The sequence below is a fragment of the Physeter macrocephalus genome, chromosome 14 (genome assembly GCF_002837175.3).
Source record: "Physeter macrocephalus isolate SW-GA chromosome 14, ASM283717v5, whole genome shotgun sequence".
Taxonomy (NCBI): domain Eukaryota; kingdom Metazoa; phylum Chordata; class Mammalia; order Artiodactyla; family Physeteridae; genus Physeter; species Physeter macrocephalus.
In genome coordinates, this window is record NC_041227.1 from 57,685,379 (window position 1) to 57,704,706 (window position 19,328).

Consider the following 19,328-nt stretch of genomic DNA (forward strand, 5'->3'; position numbering starts at 1 on the left):
TGTTATTTCACTAACACTTTGTGGGTTATTACATTCAGTATTTACACCTGACACACCTGTAAAGTCTTCTAATTTTCATGAAATGTTGTCTTCAATCCACTCTTCTGTAGAAGCAAAGGAGCATTCTCCAGCACCGTGAGTTTCATTTTCACTTTCCATATCAGTATCAATCACTAAGGTTTCTGTCTTTTTGTTGGTCTAATAGTCACATCATCTGAATCAGAACTATATTCTGAAGTACTATCAGAACTTCTGAGACACTAGTATATATGTCAGTCAGACAATCAGAGAAAGTATCTGCATAAAATTCACTGAAAAATTCTTCACTCAAAATTTTGCGATGCGTCATTTTTGAAAATTTTACATTTATAATAGACACAAGGTTGGAACAAAAACCTAACGGAGGAAATGTGAATGGTAAGGACAATCATAAGTTGTATAATGAACCCTTGATCAATTTTAAGCTCTAACAACTTCGCACAGTGATATTAACTGTATCACTCTCTAAAAATGTATTAATACGTCTCCAGTCAATAATGTTCGGGTAACAAAAGACGTATTAATACATCTCCGGTCAATAATGTGTTAAAAAAGGTGAACAGAGCCTCAGAGACCTGTTATTTAACATCAAACAGTCTAACATGGGTATGACAGGAGTCCCAGGAGAGGAGAGAAAGGAATGGGGCAGGTAAAATATTTTAAGAAATACTGGTCAAATTTTTTACAAATATGATGAAAGACAAGTTTACAGCTTTGAGATGCTCAATGAACACCAAATGGGATAAACAGAAGGCCTCATCATATCCCAGTCAAATTGCTGGAAGCCAAATTTAAAGACCAAATCTTGAAAGCATCAAGAGCAAAGCAGTACAATACACACAGGGTAACAACTACCGTTGACCCTTTAACAACACAGGTTTAAACTCCACAGGTCCATTATACGCAGATTTGTTTCAATAAATACATAGTACAGTACTATACAATCTGTGGTTGGCTGGAACCATGGATATGGAGGGCCAACTATAAAGTTACACATGGGGCTTCCCTGGTGGCGCAGTGGTTAAGAATCCTCCTGCCAATGCAGGGGACACGGGTTCGAGCCCTGGTCCGGGAAGATCCCATATGCCACGGAGCAACTAAGCCTGTGCGCCACAACTACTGAGCCCGCGCTCTAGAGCCCGCGTGCTGCAACTACTGAAGCCCACGCACCTAGAACCCGTGCTCTGCAACAAGAGAAGCCACCGCAGTGAGAAGCCCGCGCACCACAACGAAGAGTAGCCCCCACTCGCCGCAACTAGAGAAAGCCCACGTGCAGCAGTGAAGACCCAACACAGCCAAAAATAAATTTTTAAAAATTAAGTTAGTTATACATGGATTTTCAACTGCTTGAGGGTGGTGGGCAGTGCCCCTAACCCTCATGTTGTTCAAGGGTCAACTGTATTTGATTTATGGCTGACTGACTTTCCATCAGAAACTATGGAAGGAAGCATGAAAAAATGGAACATCTTTAAAGTTCTTGTGGGGGGCTGGGGGTGGGGCCACTGTCAACCCACAATTCTATATCAAGTAAAAATATCCTTTAAGAATGAAAGTGAACTAGAGAGAATTTCAGGTAAGGAAAAATTAAGAATTCATTACTAGGAAACCTGCATTATAAGAAATGACACTGTCTTGAGGGGCTTATAAAATATATAGCTATAATACTTTAAATAACTAATAAAGGATGGAGGAAATAAATGGATCTTTATGTTTACCAGGGTTTTATATTTTATATGGAATGGTACATTAAGTAGCCTATGAAAAATTTAGGGTGTATATTGTATACCTACAGTAATAACTAAAGAAGTATCACTTTTTAAAAATAGAAAAATTAAGTTAGAATTCAAAAAAAAAATCTTTTTGAAGGCCAAGAAAGGAGGAACAAAACACAGGACGAATAGAAACAAATAATAAAACGGTAAATCCAAACTTCTTAACCATATCAGTGATTATACAAGACATACTAGTGAAGTAAACAATACAATTAAAATGCAGAAATTATCAGAATGGATAAAAAAAAATAGACCTAACTGTATGCTGTGAGGTGGTTTTAAGATACATCTGCAAATTCTTTGACATCCCTCCCTGGGCTGAACTTAGTGACTTGCTTCTAACATATAGAATTGGCAGAAAAGATGGTGTGTGGCTTCTGAAACTAGGTCACAAAAGCCACCCTGCTTGTGCTCTCTTGGACTTCTGGCTGTGGGGAGCATGCGGTGTGGACCGTCCAGCAGCGCTCTGCAGAGGCCCATGTCGGGAGGAACTGAGGCCTCCCATCAACCACCATCACCTTGTCAGTCATGAAGTGAGTCACCTTTACAAGGACATTCTCCAGCCTTGAGATGGCTGTAGTCCAGCCAGCATCTTGATTACCACATCCTATAAGACCCCACGCCAGAACTATCCATCTAAACCATTCCTAAATTCCTGACCCTCAGAAACTGTGAGAGAAAATCACTGTTTAGTGTTTTAAGCCACTAAGTTTTTTTGGACTAATTTGTAATACAGCAATAGATAACTAATATACACATCTACAAGAGGCATACTTTAAATACAAAGACACAGGTTGAAAGTAAGTGATTGGAAAAAAATATACCATGCAAACAGTATGCATGAGAATTTCTGGAGTAAGCAGAAGATTGGAACAGACATTTCATCAAAGAAGATACACAGATGACAAGTAAGCACATGAAAAGATGCTCAACATCATTAGTCATTAGGGAAATGCACATTAAAACCACAATGCAATACCACTACTCACCTGTTAGATGTCTAAAATTAAAATGACTGACCACACCAAGTGTTGACGAGAATGGAGAACAACTGGAAATATCCATTGCTGTGGAAATATAAAACAATATGATTTATTTTGTTTGGGAAACAGCCATCTCTTAGAAAGTTGAACATACACCTGCCCTATGATTCTGGCATCCCACTCCTGAATATTTACCCAAGAGAAAAGAAAGCGTGTGTCTATACAAAGACTTGTACACAAATGTTCACAGCAACTTTATTTGTAATAGCCAAAAAATAGCCAACAATCCAAACACATACAATGGAACACTTCTCAGCAATAAAAAGGAATGAACTATTCCTCAGCTGTACTCTACAACATGGTTAAATCTCAAATTTATTATGTTGAATGCAAGAAGCCTCCTCTACCCTCCCCCTGCTAAAGAAAGTACATACTGTATGACTCCATTTATATAAAACTCTAGAAAACGTAAATTCATCTGTAATCAAGGAAAGCAGATCACTGGGTTGCCTGGGGGTGAAAGGAGCATTGCAAAAGAGCATGAGGAAACTTCAGGGGAAACGGATGTGTTCATTGTCTTGATTGTGTTGATAGTTTTGTTGACGTTTACATGTCAAAACTTATCAAATTGTATACTCTATGTAAGTGTAGTTTTTTGTATGTCAGGTAACTCAATAAAGCTGAAAAAATATAGTATGAGCACCTTTATACAGACCTTATATTTTTACATAAATGCAAATGAATAAAGACATTTTTAAAAGAAAGTGTCGGAGGCCTCTCAAAATGCAACCAGTGATAGAAAATAAATGTATAAGTCGGCTGAGCTGGGTAAAAAAAAAAAAAATCTTAGATTTTTACAATTTTTTCACCCCATTCTCACTCTATCAACTTACCAGCTGTGACACATTGGGAAAATGGCGTAATGTCTCAGGTGACCTCAGTGTTTTCAAAATTATCAAATGACAGATTAGGCTAGATGTTCTGTAAGGTCCGTAGTGCTCCCAGCTGTCTAATGCTTCCAGGTTTGTATGAAAGAAAACTAACGTATATTCTCCTTTGTTGTAGATTTCCAATGCACACAGTCAGCAGATGGACGACCTCTTTGACATCCTCATTAAAAGCGGAGGTGGGTCAAAGTCACGTCAGACCCCACAGGGGTCTTATCACAAGTTTATGAAAGTTTTCCTCTAGAGCTCACAGCATATCTGAGTAGTGAGAAACATATTCTTCTAATTCTACCTCAGTTTACTCTTTTAAATCTGTTAAATTTAGGCGATTAAAATGAAGGAAAAGCCGTTGTTTCACTATAACACAATAATTTAATAGATTTAGCAATAGATGTATGCCTGTTGAAAAAGATAGACTACCTCAAAATAGCACAGTAGAACCAGATTTAAAGTCCACATTGAAAAACTTCAAAACTTGCTCCACGTAAATGTTGTTGTGATGGGATAAAAATTCATTGTGCATTAATTTCATAAAACCTAGTTACCTAGCTTGGGCTCTAGTAACTTTATTAAAATTCAAAGGCAAGCACTTTCCACATATGATTGAAAATCTTCGATTTTTACAATTTGTCATCTTAAAAAGGGATAAGGGACATTAACCACAAAAAAAAAAAAATCAAGGATCTCTCTGCCTCAGCTTACATATCTTTAAAAATAAGTATAAAATCAGTATTTCAAAACTTCAAATGCTATTCTGGAATATTTTTAAAGTATTCTCAAATTACCTTGGTGAAAGAGTTTTATTCAGGTTTTTAAAGTGATCAAAATTTCTCCATTCATAGCAGGTTCTGTTTGATTTTGAGGTTAATGATTTTGTCGTAATGTTTGACAAACAGAAAATTCTTCATATTTGACTATAGATCTACATGTGCAAATAGCATTTTCTTGCTAAGAACTATGTTGGCCTTGCAAAATAATTTAAACTCATGATGTATATCTAAACTATGGAAATTAAAGAAATAGATATACCATGGCCTGAATTTAAGGTTAAAAAAATAATAAAACGCTTTTTGCCAAATCTGGTGAAAATACTTTTTGAAATGATTAAAAAGAATAATGTTTACAGCCTAAACTTGGAAATTAAAATATGACAGAGTCACAGTAACAAAATAACAATTGAGTTATTTTCTAAAAGGGATGATTTTTTATGGCAAAGAATCCAATGAGTATATTATTTTATCTTATTGTATACTAATACCTGTAATAATGAGAACAGAAATTTAAATAGCTGATTGTAAAACTAATTATTTAGATTGCACTTTCAGCTTTCAAAACAATTCTAGAGATGACAACAGATAATGAAGAGCAGCATAACTGTCCTAAAAACACAGGCAGTGCACACAGTCTACAGTTCACATGTAGCAATCAGATTGTAAGTTCTTTCTCTCACTTATTTATGCATCCCAATCACTGAATTGTAAGAGCGATTATTAAATACATGTTTCCTAGTGTATCTGCATATAAATGAAACCAGTCAAATATTCATAAGAAAGTGAAAAAGATACATTATTCAAATATATGTAGCTAAGTGAACACTGGTATCTATAGCAGATGGTCCATTAATTTGCTACTTGATCTGGCAAGGAATAACATGTAATTAATGCTTATTAAGACATTTACCAAATCCTCAAGATTTTATATGAACTCAGAAAATGAGACAAAGAAAAGAAAAATAAGGTAATCCACCTCATCTTGGAAAAGATGTGTTAGCTTTAACTCAGAAATGACATAAGAGAACATTGTATCTTTTAAGGACGTTAATAGAATGTAAATGGCTAAATTCAGCACACAGTTCAGCTATAATGATAAAAAAATAATATAATTAGAGCTTTCATAATATTAAGGATGTACTTCATGCCTGTACAAACTCAAGGTATCCACTTTGACATTCACCGTAAGGGTGGTGTGCCGCTGTAATAGCAGATTCAAGGTAGAGGGTAGGACAGGAGCCTGTTTTCAGCCTGGAATGACTGAGAATAAGAACCTCAGGATCAAATAATCTAAAACCATCGATTCCCACCTGGTGGTAGAGACTGCTTTTAATGCTTACTCTTACTAAAAAGAATTGAAAGCATATCAGAATGTTATCAGCTTAAATGTTTTATCTATTTAACTAAAATATCCATCATCCTAAAGGTTATCCAGGACTGTGCGTGACCACCAGCATCCTCTTCCTAACTCTAAGAGGGACTGTGTATAAGTCATCACAAAAATACAAAATAATTGCCCTGGTAATTAATAAAAAACGTTTAAATAGTACTAAATCATTATTAATTACTTCAATTATTTTGCAGAGATTTCCCTCCCTATAAAAGAAGAACCTTCTCCTATTTCCAAAATGAGACCGGTGACAGCCAGCATCACCACAATGCCAGTCAGCACAGTGGTGTCCCGGCCACCACCCCAAGTCCAAATGGCACCACCCATATCCTTAGAACCTATGAGCAGTTTATCTGCCAGCTTAGAGAACCAACTAGAAGCTTTCTTGGATGGAACTTTGCCTTCAGCCAGTGAAATTGCTCCACTGCAAAGCAGCAGCGAGGACAGGGAGCCCTTCTCCCTGATAGAGGATCTCCAGAACGACCTGCTAAGTCACTCAGGCGTGCTGGACCACTCACACTCACCCATGGAAACCTCCGAGGCCCAGTTTGCTGCGAGTACTCCCTGCCTGTCCCTTGACCTTTCTGACTCGAACCTGGACAACATGGAGTGGTTAGACATTACCATGCCCGGCACGTCATCGGGACTCACTCCTCTCAGCACCACTGCTCCGAGCATGTTCTCTGCCGACTTCCTAGACCCACAGGACCTACCACTGCCATGGGACTAACGGCACAGATTTCTCATCCCAGATTCCATGAGGGTTAAGAAGATGAAGATGATTGGAGAAGGTCAGTTTTTAGAGACAGATCCATAGTTGCATCATTGCAATTATAATATGTTGTCACAGAAAGAATGGAGGGATGGTCAGAGGCTGGAAACCAAGTTTGAAAACATTTCATTGCATCCAGCAGAGAATGTCTCCGATTTAATATAGCACAGAGCCTTCTGAAAAAACACTACTCCAAGAAGACTTATCTGTTTCTCCAGACTTCCGTAAAGAATGAAAGGTACCTTTAGATAAAAACATGAAGCAGAGTAATGTGTGCAGGGCGGTGATAACCAGGGCCTCTGGTCATCAGCTACATTTAAACCTCTGTGGTCACTTTGAGACCCTAAATAAAAGGCAGACGGCTCCACGCACAAAGAAGGGAGGTGAGAGACCACTGCACAGGGTATTTCCTAGAAATGGCCTGAGCCCAGCCCAAGATGCAGCAGGGGTCAAGGGCAGTGGTCGGCACCAGCCAGTTCAGTGACAGCTTCCCACTGAAGACTTTTTGGTTCCATTCAGAAACCAATGTAATTTTTTTGTGTGTTATAGTTTATTTTGTGTTTTTTGGGAATCTTACTTTAGATCTCCAAATTTAAATTGAAATGGAAGATCTTCCACCATAACCAGACAGTGTACAAAAGACTGTCATAAACAATCCACTGTAAGAAGTCAGGTGTACTGATAACACTGAAAATTCTATTCGCAGCCCTCTGGGTTGATTAGGTTGATTTTAATGTGTATCTTAGACATCTGTATGTGTGCTCTGACATTGTGATGTGTACAGCCTACACTGGAGTAAGGCATTAGGTACCCAGTGGTCCTACTTCTTCTAATAACTCGAATATTTCTGGAGTACTTGAGCCACATGTATTTCCGTATTTAAAGAATTGCTGACTAACTTTCAGGTAACCAGACCCATCTCAAAGAACCAAGAAAAGGCTTTAGCATAAAATATCTTTCTGAGCTGGTGAGTTGCAAAGAGAAGGCAAGGGAGAAGTCTGTCATCAACCTAGGACATTCCTACAACGGTTACAGGTGAGACAGTGTTGCCAGGTTGGCCAGTGGACCCAGCCCTGGCCGTCCTCTTCTCTGTCGCTTATCCCTGGTTACTGTTTAACAACAGGCTTGTAACTGGATGTCATACCTGAGCTCTCACTATATCATCAAGCTGAAGATTGAAAAACTGGAGGTTTTATTAGTAGTTTTTTATATAGAAAAAAGATTTGTTGAGTAGTTTCATAATTTTCTAAAATGCCAACTATCACAGGATTTCCAAGATTATTTCAATCAAGCTAGTCATTTAAGTATATGATAAAATATAAATAACTGAAAAAAACCCACCTGAAATCTACCCCAAAGTGTGGAGACTTTTATTACATAATATCATTGTGCTCTCCACCTCACCTTGTGTAAACCCTACATATCGTCGGGTTTTTTCTCTGGGTTGTTAAATGGTGAAAGTTGCCTCTTGCAAGTCGCTGTGGGAACCTGACCCACTACTTGGAGAGAGTCTGTGAATCATTTCTGGGTTTGTGTTTTGCCTAAGGACTGATCTTACTGTATATGTTTATTTCAGTTTGTAAGTTTTACTACATGTAAGAAAAGCCCATTTCCCAGTACTCAGTTGCCCACAGCCCTCGAGCCCTCAGTTGAAAGCCCTCCCAACGGGAAAGTGCTTCTGGGTGATTCAGGCAGAGGCGGTCACGCACAGTGTGGTCTGCAGTAGGTACTTCGAGTGTTTAGCAATTGGTAATCCAACATGTGGGAGCCAGTAACCGTTAACCAGAGCGCCACCATCTGACCAAGCCCAGTGGGACAGTTCATGTCCTGGGCATGACGTGCATCTCGAGTCAGTTCCTTTCAGAGGGCCTGTGGCCAGGGGCGGGGCTATTGACGCGGGAAGGTACTTTTCTTAGGGGAAGTCTGGGCCCTGGGTTTTTGTCTGGGGCTAATGTGGTCCACACTCAGACTCTAAGCATCATCTTCATTCGGATTTAAATGACTTACTTACTAAATTAGCACCAAATATCAGTGAGTCAGCAGGAGGCAACTGAACAGCTAGTGGTGCTGACTCTTGTTGAGTAACTTTCTGTTTCCATCATCCCGAGTTGTGTACATAGATTGTTCTCTAGCCCTCAGCTCCCCTTATTGCTTTTTTAAAATAGATTTGAAACATGCCACAGGAAGGTTGCTCTCCAAAAATACACACTGCATTGCAAAGAATGCCATCTCATGAGCCTGGTCTCCCGACTACAAATTGCTGAAGTGCCCACTTCACATGTGTGTTCAGACCTTCACGTACCAGCATTTCCTTTAAAGGCAGGCAAGGGGCCTCTAGTATTGACCGTACCAGCCACCTACTCGCAGCATTCCACCCGACCCTCCGTCCTGGCTTGAGCAGCCAGCTGGGCCTCTGTGACACCAGTGCTGCTCACCAGGGTCTCAGCTAATGTTCCAGGTTAGAGTGAGGACACAGACCGTGCGCAGTGTGTGACGTGACCAAAGGTGGCATTCTGTGATCACAGCCCCTCGGCCCTAACTCAGTGAACGTGATGGTAAGCGCGGTGGGAAAGGCGTGTGTTTACCAAAGAGGACGGTTTGGGGTTTGAGGTGAGCTTCACAGCCCTTTAAACAGAGGGCAGAAGCGCTGGTTGGATTTTCAAGTGTTCGTGTGTGTGTGGTTTAGAAGTGGTGCTGTTGTGTACCATCCTGCAGAATAGCATACTGCCAAGCAGAAAACCAACTCCTAGAAACATTATCTCATATCCAGTCTTATTTCCTAAATATTCCTGAAACACAGTAGTATCAAGCTTACCCTGCTAGTGTATATAGGTATCAATCAGGTCTTGTCATTAAGGATGGGAGGGATAGAAAGTTACACCGAAGCTTCAGGCATATGTGGTCATCTTGTACATTTCAGCAAAGCATGTACTAGGAAACCTCTTAGGACAGTGTGAGTGGTTCACGTTCTAGTGTTTTTCCTGAAATGTGCAATCTACTGTATAGTATCTGCCACATATTTGTACATAGATGTAGTCTGAATTCATGGAACTTCTTGCTCAGATACTATTTGTGTTTTATATGAATATTTTTATGGCACAAAAGAGATCTTACTTAAAATTTCCTTTTTACAAACTGCACGGTTGTGTGATCCATGGAAGTGCCGTTTCAGAATCGTGGCAAAGGCAGTGTGGTGTTGCCCCCCAAGCTGCCACCTGTAGAGGGCACCGTCACAATCTGTGCAGTCGGTGGACCCCAAGTGATGACGGATCAGGAGTGTTACCCATTTTGTCACCGAAGCGGACTCAGGCTTCCTCTACCCCAGATCAACCCCACATCATTCCAGGCCACACAGCTTTCTCCAGAGTCCTTTCGGAATTCCCAAGCTGAAACCAGCCACAAGAGTGCCGGGACCGTCCCTTTACTGTCCACAAACAGCCTGTGGCTGGGTTTGCGCCACACCCTCGCGCTGTTTCTGGGGCCCATCTGGTGGCTCCTGCCATGAGCCAGGTGGAGGGTGGCAGCCAGGGGCTGTTTCAAGAACTTCCAGGAGACTAGCTGTCAGTGTCCACCAGCAGAGCCACCCGGGGCTCCACAGCAGGTTGGCAAGTAGCCCTCTGCGTGTCGCCATCCGTCACCACCACATCAGTCCCGACCACTGGCACCGGAGTAGGACACCAGGCAAAGTGTCCCCTGCCTGGAGGCCACAGAATTAGCCCACACTCTCAAAGAACACTAACTGGAAGGTCAGGGTTATCAAGGAACACAGCTCACGAGTGCAGAAATGTGTATTTGGAGAGCATCCTAACTGCATTTCAGCGCATCTTTTAAGTGGTTTCAGTCAAAACTGGAAAATAACAATTCATATGTAGTCATTCTTCTTCCTGGTTCAAACCTTTGATAACTTGCTCATTCAGCGAGGTTTCTGAGCTACGTTTTTTCTTGTGAAGTGACTGCATGGCAATAAGCAGGTCTGTGTTTGTCCCCATTCACCCTTTCTTGCAGTATTTGAGGAAATGCATCATTGCAAAGGGTTTCTACCTGAAATCTGATTTGAGGCCTGTAATTCAAAAAGCTGCACATGTTTACAAAAGAGCTCTTCCCCTCCATGCAAACACGTTGCTCTGTGAATCATTGGAAAATGTCACGATTCTGTGACAAGAGGATGGCAATCTCGGATCTGCAAGGTGCTGTCTGGAATCAAATAAAACACGTCATTGGCGATCTCAACATAGCTGTCGTGTTCAACAGAGCTTTGTGCCAACTACTAAGACAAAGCTTTAACCAAGTTCATAGAATCACCGAGACTCATAACGATTACCTCTCCACATTATGCTGTAAGGAAACTTGCTGATTTAGGAGGAGGAGGAAGCATTTAGGAAAGGGTTTAGTTGCTACCAAAAGCACTTAACCTCGAATAACTAATAGTAATGCAAACTTGCTTCAATGGAACCAAAGGCATTGCCAAGTATTTGCCAAAAGGAGGCACTTTTTATTTAAAATTTGAGACTAATGAGATCTCAAAAATCAGTCCCAAAAAGGTATTATCCATTTAAGGTTATAATTTTCACAAAGATGTAGATATTTCTCTATTGTTTTCATGTAAAATAGTATAGATTTGTTTTGTTGGGTTAAGAATAATAAGTATTCAGCAGTAATACAGAATTTTTTCCTTTCTACGTACAAATTAGTTTTCTTCTCTTGCTTGCAATAGAAATGCGATGTGATAGGTGTTTCTCTTCTTATTTTCATTGTCACATTATGTCTTAGCATCTCACTCTATGAAAAAAAGGAGAAAGATACCAATCTGCAGAGCCCTGCTTATCAAAGGACTAGTTTAATAAACAAAAAACTATGGCAATCGGGGGTCCATTCATGTATTGCCTTTATGTTGTTTTTTAAAAGAAAAACCATGATGCCTTTGTATTTGCTGTTTGCACCCCTGAAATCAATTCCATATCATGTTTGAATGCCATACATTTTGCACATGTACTGTACATAGGTAATGCATACTGTATTTTTATATGTGTGCACATTTATCATCAGATCTTTTGTACATAGTGGCCGTATTGTAGCTGATCGGGAAATGTTTGATATCTCAGCAATTTTGCATTTTTGTGTCTCAAATAAAAACATTTTGATGTACTATGATTCTTGCTATGCAGAGGAAAGACCACATGCTATGGGTCACGAGAGCTGAGGGGGGCGGGCGGGGAGGAGACACTGCCTTCAGAGCAAGCCTTACAGCAGTTACCAGACACAACAAGCAGGCGTGCTGAGGCAGGTTTTGTGAATCACACATCCAGTGCACACATCCCCTCCCCCAGGTCCAGGATCGTGGGATACAAAATAGAAACAGGTACCTAGCTGAACTTGACCATGACAAGATTTGACACCAAAACCGTGTGCATTCTCCCACAATCATAAGGAAACCCCAAATGAGAGACGTGGCGAAGGCTGTGGAAACCCCGAATGAGAATGAGAGACGTGGCGAAGGCTGTGGTCCCCCGGGGGTGGGTGTGTACACACACGCCTGGGAAAAACTGGCTCTCGCTTTGACAGTAATAAATGAGCCACCAACAAGATTCCCAAAAGACCCGGGTAATCCTTCAGTTCAGCCACATTTCACAAGCAACTATTTATATGAGGTGCTTTTATAGACCAAAAGAAATGGTCTTTAGAATTCAGTTTATTTTAGTAAGATGGCATTTGATTTTCAACCCAGAAGCCCATGGTTAAAATAGCGTTTTGATGACATAAAACGGTAATGGGTAAACCTGACTAACAGCCAAAACTTTCATATCAATATCTGACTATGAAAGCGGGTGTCGTATCACCCTCAGAGAGGGAGAAAAGAAAGATCACTGGTTACCTCAGTACAACAAAATGTTCATTATCCGCTACCTTTAGGGACCAAGGGAGCAGCCTCAACAGACCAGTAAGTATTTGATGCTTCCAACGGACTAAGACATTTGTAACATCACATGTTACCAGCCAAGATCCTTGCCTCGGGGAGAGAAAATCATGTCCGAGGGAACAGAGAAAGTGCCCCAGGCAGTCCCAGGAATGAGCAAGGGACAGAGCTGGGAGCTTTAGGGAAGGTGCTGGAAGAGATGTGTTAGGAGGTGTAAAGGACATTCCAAACAGAGAAAACCACTTGGGTGAGGTCAGAGTAAAGAAAGATTTTGGCTGAGGCCCTGCTCTGTGCCAGGCCGAGGGCTAGATGCCGGAGTTGGGCTGAAGGACAGAATCTGGCCAAGAAGTGCTGGGAAACAAAGTCTGGAAGGGTCGACAGCAGAGCATTTAAGGATCCCAGACCTCAAGGGGCTTAAGACTCTTCTGGAGATAATTCCGTTTTCTCTGGGTAATACAGGCCTTCGAAAGCCTTTTAGATAGTGGACACAGTCATCATTTGGCATCTTTGTAATCCTCTGCATCACACTTGCTCTAGAGTCCACAGGACTACAAAAGCACTTGTAAACACTGACACACCCACACACTTCGTGATGGCTGGAAATGAATGACACCTAGGAAAGACCCGCTTCAGGACAGATGTAAACTACATGTCACCAACAATTTTATGTGCCACATAACCCTCTTGAAGATTTCCCAAGTCACCTAACGACCATTCCTTTGCCCCTCCTTCCACAAATAGCTTAGCTTCCCTTTCTGATGGATATTAACTTTCAGAAAGAAACCCCATTTGGACATCCTGACTATCTCTTCTGCTAATTTTTATGACAAGTTATTAAAACTAAACCCACAATGTATACTTAGACAAAAAACGAGGCCACTAATCAACTGTCTGACTGCTCCTCGTGGATATGACCGTGTGACAGATCATTCTAGGAGGAAGCTGCTGACATGGCCCTGTGGGTGGTAACCACAGTGCGTACTCACCCTTCTCCCCACGTCACTCGTACACAGCGCCAAGGCACAGGAATACAAGTGGAGACAGGTTAATAGAAACAGCAGCAAATGTAGATGCTGCTAAATGCCAGGCCCTGTGCCAAACACTTTATGTATAAAACCCTCGTTTAATAATTCTACGAGCAAGGAACTCTTCCTATCCCCATTTAATAGATGTGGCAACTAAGGACAGAGAAGGGAAATGTCTTGCCCGAAATTACAAAGAAAGCAGAGTGTGGATTTGAGACCAAGCTTCTGACATCCCAGGGCCCAGATCATTTCTGTAGACTTGGTACGTTCACTCCAACGTCTTTGTTCAGATACATAACAAAACCAATTGATTATAGCAGACTTAGTTCATGTCAGTCATGAGGTTCACCCCAACTGGGCGTCTCTCAAGTCTCCTCAATCTCACACATTTTACAAAGTAGCTACTCACATGGATGGTTAACAGCATCCACAGTACGGCTTGTACTAGGTTAACTCCAACCAGAACCTGGGTTACAGGACTGAGGCATCTTAAGTGAAGCCCACAGGTGGGGCCACACACAATGACTCACAAAACTGCCTACCTGGGCTGGGTACCTGGAGCCACTTGAGCACACCCAAAAACCCAGCATTCATAGAGCAATTTTACAATATCTAGTAAAGTTGAGGATACGAACTCTGCAACTCAACTTTTTTGATACTCATCCTTGAGAAACACATGCCCACAGGCAATCACGTGCAAGAATTAACACGAAAGCATAATTTACAAAGCAAACACTGAAAATGACCGGTATGCCTTTCATTTTGCAAACATTTAAACATAGCAATTTACACAAATGAACTAAATCTAATGTGCCAATGTAAATCAATCTCAAAATAAAATGCTGAGGGAAAGAAAAGTGCAGAATGAAGCCTACATAATTCAAGAAACATTTTAAATCAATAATACTGTTCACTTTTTTATATAAAATATAAAAATATGGGTGGTAAGGACTCATGTCAATACCAAGTTTCAAGATACTTGTGGAAAGAAAAGGAATTAGATTGCAGAGAATGTAAAGTAAGCTTCAATTAATATTGAATGTTTTATTTATTTTTTCTATATTTTATTTCTTTAGTAATTCTATAGCCATCTAGCAAAATATTAACACTTGTTTACTGGCAGTTGATTTCTTTATTCTCCCTATTCTTTTTTGTGAGTTGGAGATAGTTCCTATTTAAAAAAAAAAAAAAAAAAAAAAAAAGGACTTCCCTGGCAGTCCAGTGGTTAAGACTCTGCGCTTCCACTCTAGGGGGCAAGGTTCAAACCCTGGTCAGGGAACAAGGATCCTGCATGCCATACGGTGCGACCAAAAAAAAAAAATAAAAAGAATTACACAGGAATACATTGAACAACTGCACGCCAATAAATTAGTTAACTTACATAAAATACACAAATTCCTACACAGACACAAACTACCAAAAATTGACTCAAGAAGAAAGAAAAGCTAAAAGCTTTTCCTTTAAGATGAGGAACAAGACAAGGATGCCCACTCTTATCACTTACTCAACATAGCATTGGAAGTCCTAGCCAGAGAAATTAGGCAAGAAAAAGAAATAAAAGTCATCTAAATTGGAAAGGAAGAAGTACAACTGTCACTATTTGCAGATGACATGTTATTATATAGAGAATACCCTAAAGAGTCCACCAAAAAGTGGACTTAGTTAGAACTAATAAATTCAGTAAAGTTGCAGGATATGAAATTAATATACAAAAATATGTTGCGTTTCTCTACACCAATAATGAACTATGAGAAAGAGAATTAAGAAAATAATCCTGTTTAGAATTTCATGAAAAAGAATAAAATAATGGGTTGGCCAAAAAGTTCGTTCTGTAAGGTGTTATGGGAAAAACCCGAACGAACTTTTTGGCCAGCCTAATACTTCGGAATAAATTTAACCAAGGAGGACTTCCCTGGTGGTGCAATGGTTAAGAATACACCTGCCAATGCAGGGGACACAGGTTTGATCCCTGGTCCAGGAAGATCCCACATGCCGCAGAGCAACTAAGCCCATGCGCCACAACTACTGAGCCTGCGTGCTGCAACTACTGAAGCCCATGTGCCTAAAGCCCATGCTCCACAACAAGAGAAGCCACCACAATGAGAAGCCCGCGCACAGCAACAAAGAGTAGCCCCGCTCGCCACAACTAGAGAAAGCCCATGAGCAGCAACGAAGACCCAACGCAGCCAAAAATAAAGAAAATTTTAAAAATAAACAAATTTAACCAAGGAGGTGAGAGATCTGTATACTGAAAACTATAAGACACTGATGAAAGAAACTGAAGACACAAATAAATGGAAAGATATTCCGTGCTCATGGACTTGAAGAATTAATATTGTTAAAATGTCCGTACTACCCAAAGCAATCTACAGGTACAATTCCGATCAAAATTCCAATGGCATTTTTCATGGAAATAGAACAAACAATCCTCAGATTTGTATGGAACCACAAAAGATCTCCAAATAGCCAAAGCAATTTTGAGAGAGAAGAACAAATCTGGAATCACATCACATTTCCTGTTTTCAAACTATACTCCAAAGCTATAGTAATCCAAACAGTATGGTATTGGCATAGAAACAGATACATAGGGGAGTTCCTGGTGGCCTAGTGGTTAGAATTATGGGCTTTCACTGCCACAGCCCTGGTTCAATCCCTGGTCAGGGAACTGAGATCCCACAAGCTGTGCAACACAGCCAAAAAACAACAACAACAGCAAAACACAGACACAGATCAATAGAACAGAATAGAAAGCCCAGAAATAAACCCACACGTATATGGTCAACTAATCTATGACAAAAGAGCCAAGAATATACAGTGGGGGGAAAGACAGTGTCTTCAATAAATGTTACTGGAAAAACTCAATATCCACATGCAAAAGAATGAAACTGGACCCTCACCTCATCTGGCACCACACACAAAAATTAACTCAAAATGGATTAAAGCCTTAAATGTAAGTCCTGAAACCATAAAACTCTAAGAAGAAAACAGAGGAAAAGCTCCTTGACATGGGCCTTGGCAATGACTTTTTAGATATACCAAAAGCACAGGAAACAAAAGCAAAAATAAACAAGTGGAACTCCATCAAACTAAACACCTTCTGCACAGCAAAGGAAACGATCAAAAATATGAAAAGGCAACCTACAGAATAGAAAATATTTACAAACCATATATCTGATAAGGGGTTAATATGCAAATCATACAACTCAATAGCAAAACAAAAAACAAATAACCCATCTAAAAATGGGGAAAGGATATGAATAGACATTTTTTCCAAAGAAAACATACAGGCATAGTTTGTTTCACTTCACAGATACTGCATTTTTTACAAACTGAATATCTGTGGCAACCCTATGTCAGGCAAATCTATGGGTACCATTTTTCCAACAGCATTTGCTCATTTCATGTCTGTATGTCACATTTTGGTAATTCTCAAAATATTTCAAACTTTTTCATCATTATTGTATTTGTTACAGTGATCTGTGATCAGCAATCTTTGACTTTACTACTACAACTCACTGAAGGTTGAGATGATGGTTAACATTTTTAGCAATAAGTATTTTTAAGGTATGTACATTGTTTTTAAGTGTACATAATACTATTGTACACTTAATAGACTACAGTATAGTGTAAACATAACTTTTATATGCACTGGGAAACCAAAACACTCACGTGACTTGCTTTACTTACTTTGCAGTGGTTTGCAACTGAACCTGCAATACCTTTAAGGTATACCTGTACAAATGGCCAATGGGTATATGAAAAGCTGCTCAACATCACTAATCATCAGGGAAATGCAAATGAAAACCAAAATGGGATATTAACTCACACCTGTTAGGATAGCTCTTATCAAAAAGACAAGAGATAACAAGTGTTGATGAGGATTGGAGAAAAGGGAACCACTATGTACTGTTGGTGGAAATGTAAATTAGTACAGCCTTTATGGAAAATAGTATGGAGGTTCCTCAAAAAATTAAAAATAGAACTACCATATGGTCTGGCCATCCCACTTCTGGGTATATATCCAGAGGAAATGAAATCAGTATCTCAAAGAGATATCTTCACTTTCATATTCATTGCAGCATTATTTACAATAGCCAAGATACAGAAAAACCTAAGTGTCCATCAACAGATGAATGGATAAAGAAAATGTGATACACACACATGCAAGAATATTATTCACTCTTATAAAAGAAGGAAATCCTGCCATCTGTGAAAACACGGATAAAACCCAAGAGCATTATACTAAGTGAAATAAGTCAAACAGAAAAAGACAAATACTGTACATGATCTCACTTATATGTGGACTCTAAAAAGGCCAAACTCGCAGAAACAGAGAGTAGAGTGGTGACTATCACGGGCAGGGGTAGGGGAAGGAATGGCAAGCTATTGGTCAAAGGGAACAAACTTCCAATTATAACATGAATAACCTCTGGGGACCTAACATACAGTATGGTGAAAACAGCTAACAATACTGTATTGTATTGTATTGAAATTTGCTAAGAGAGTAGATCTTAAGTATTTTCATCACACATCAAAAAAAAATTGGTAACTATGTGAGGTAATAGATGTGATAATTAGCTTGTCTATGGTTATCCTTTCACAGTGTGTAGGTGTATCAAAATATACCTTACAGGGCTTCCCTGATGGCACAGTGGTTGAGAGTCCGCCTGCCGATGCAGGGGACACGGGTTCATGCCCCGGTCTGGGAAGATCCCACATGCCGCGGAGCGGCTGGGCCCGTGAGCCATGGCTGCTGAGCCTGCGCGTCCGGAGCCTGTGCCCCGCAATGGGAGAGGCCACAACAGTGAGAGGCCCACGTACCGCAAAAAAAAAAAAAAATATATATATATATATATACCTTACATATATACAGTTGATTATACCTCAATAAAGCTGGGGAGAAAAAATGAAAAAGTGCTGAACGAAAAAAACTGTCAACCAAAAATTCTATATACAACAAAGTGTCCTTCAAAAGTGAGGAAGAAATTAATATATTGCCAGATAAAAGCTAAAGGAGTTATCACCACTAGACCTGCCCTGCAAGAAATGCTAAAGGGACTCCTTCAAGTTGAAATGAAAGGATGCTAGACAGTAACTCAAAGTCCTATGAAAAATAAGGTTCTCTGGTAAGGTAAATATATGGACAAGTAAAAACCTGTATTATTGTCACTTTGGATCTTAACTCCACTTTTTATTCTTTCATAGGATTTAAAAGAGAAAAGCATAAAAGTAATTCTAAATCTATATTAGTGGGTACATAACGTAATGAGGTAATTTGTGACATCAATAACAAAGGTGGGTATAGAGGAGCTGTAAAGAAGTAGAATTTTTGTATGTGAGCAAAGTTAAATAGTTATCAGTTTAAATAGATTGTTATAACTTTAGGATGTTAAATGTAACCACCACAAACAAAATACATGGAGAATATACACAAAAGAAAATGAGAAGGGAGGAGACTGGTTCAAGATGGAGGAGTAGAGGGACATGCTCTCACTCCCTTTTGCGAGAGCACCGGAATGACAACTGCTGAACAATCATTGACAGGAAGACACTGGAACTCACCAAAAAAGATACCCCACATCCAAAGACAAAGGAGAAGCCACAATGAGATGGCAGGAAGGGCGCAATCACAATAAAATCAAATCCCATAACTGCTGGGTGGGTGACTCACAAACTGGAGAACACTTATACCACAGAAGTCCACCCACTGGAGTGA

At 39.9% G+C, this 19,328-nt stretch overlaps 1 protein-coding gene and 1 long non-coding RNA gene across 15 annotated transcripts in view; one reads left to right on the top strand and one right to left on the bottom strand.

The window, feature by feature from the left end:
* The window catches only part of MRTFB (myocardin related transcription factor B), a 201,477-nt gene extending 189,670 nt beyond the window's left edge, over positions 1 to 11,807 (top strand). For 7 of the 13 annotated variants that reach the window (XM_055090870.1, XM_024123289.3, XM_055090869.1 and 4 more), the window contains 2 exons: positions 3,860 to 3,920; positions 6,096 to 11,807. In XM_055090870.1, coding sequence (XP_054946845.1) covers positions 3,860 to 3,920; positions 6,096 to 6,631 — 597 coding nt within the window. In that variant the 3' untranslated portion in view covers positions 6,632 to 11,807. The remainder of the gene's footprint in view (positions 1 to 3,859; positions 3,921 to 6,095) is intronic. The other 6 variants (XR_003683183.2, XR_003683181.2, XR_003683182.2 and 3 more) reach the window with 6 other exon arrangements.
* The window catches only part of LOC102983998 (uncharacterized), a 79,392-nt gene that overhangs the window by 34,293 nt on the left and 25,771 nt on the right, over positions 1 to 19,328 (bottom strand). For both annotated transcript variants that reach the window (XR_002891675.3, XR_002891674.3), the window contains exon 3: positions 2,801 to 2,878. This is a non-coding gene — a long non-coding RNA (uncharacterized lncRNA). The remainder of the gene's footprint in view (positions 1 to 2,800; positions 2,879 to 19,328) is intronic.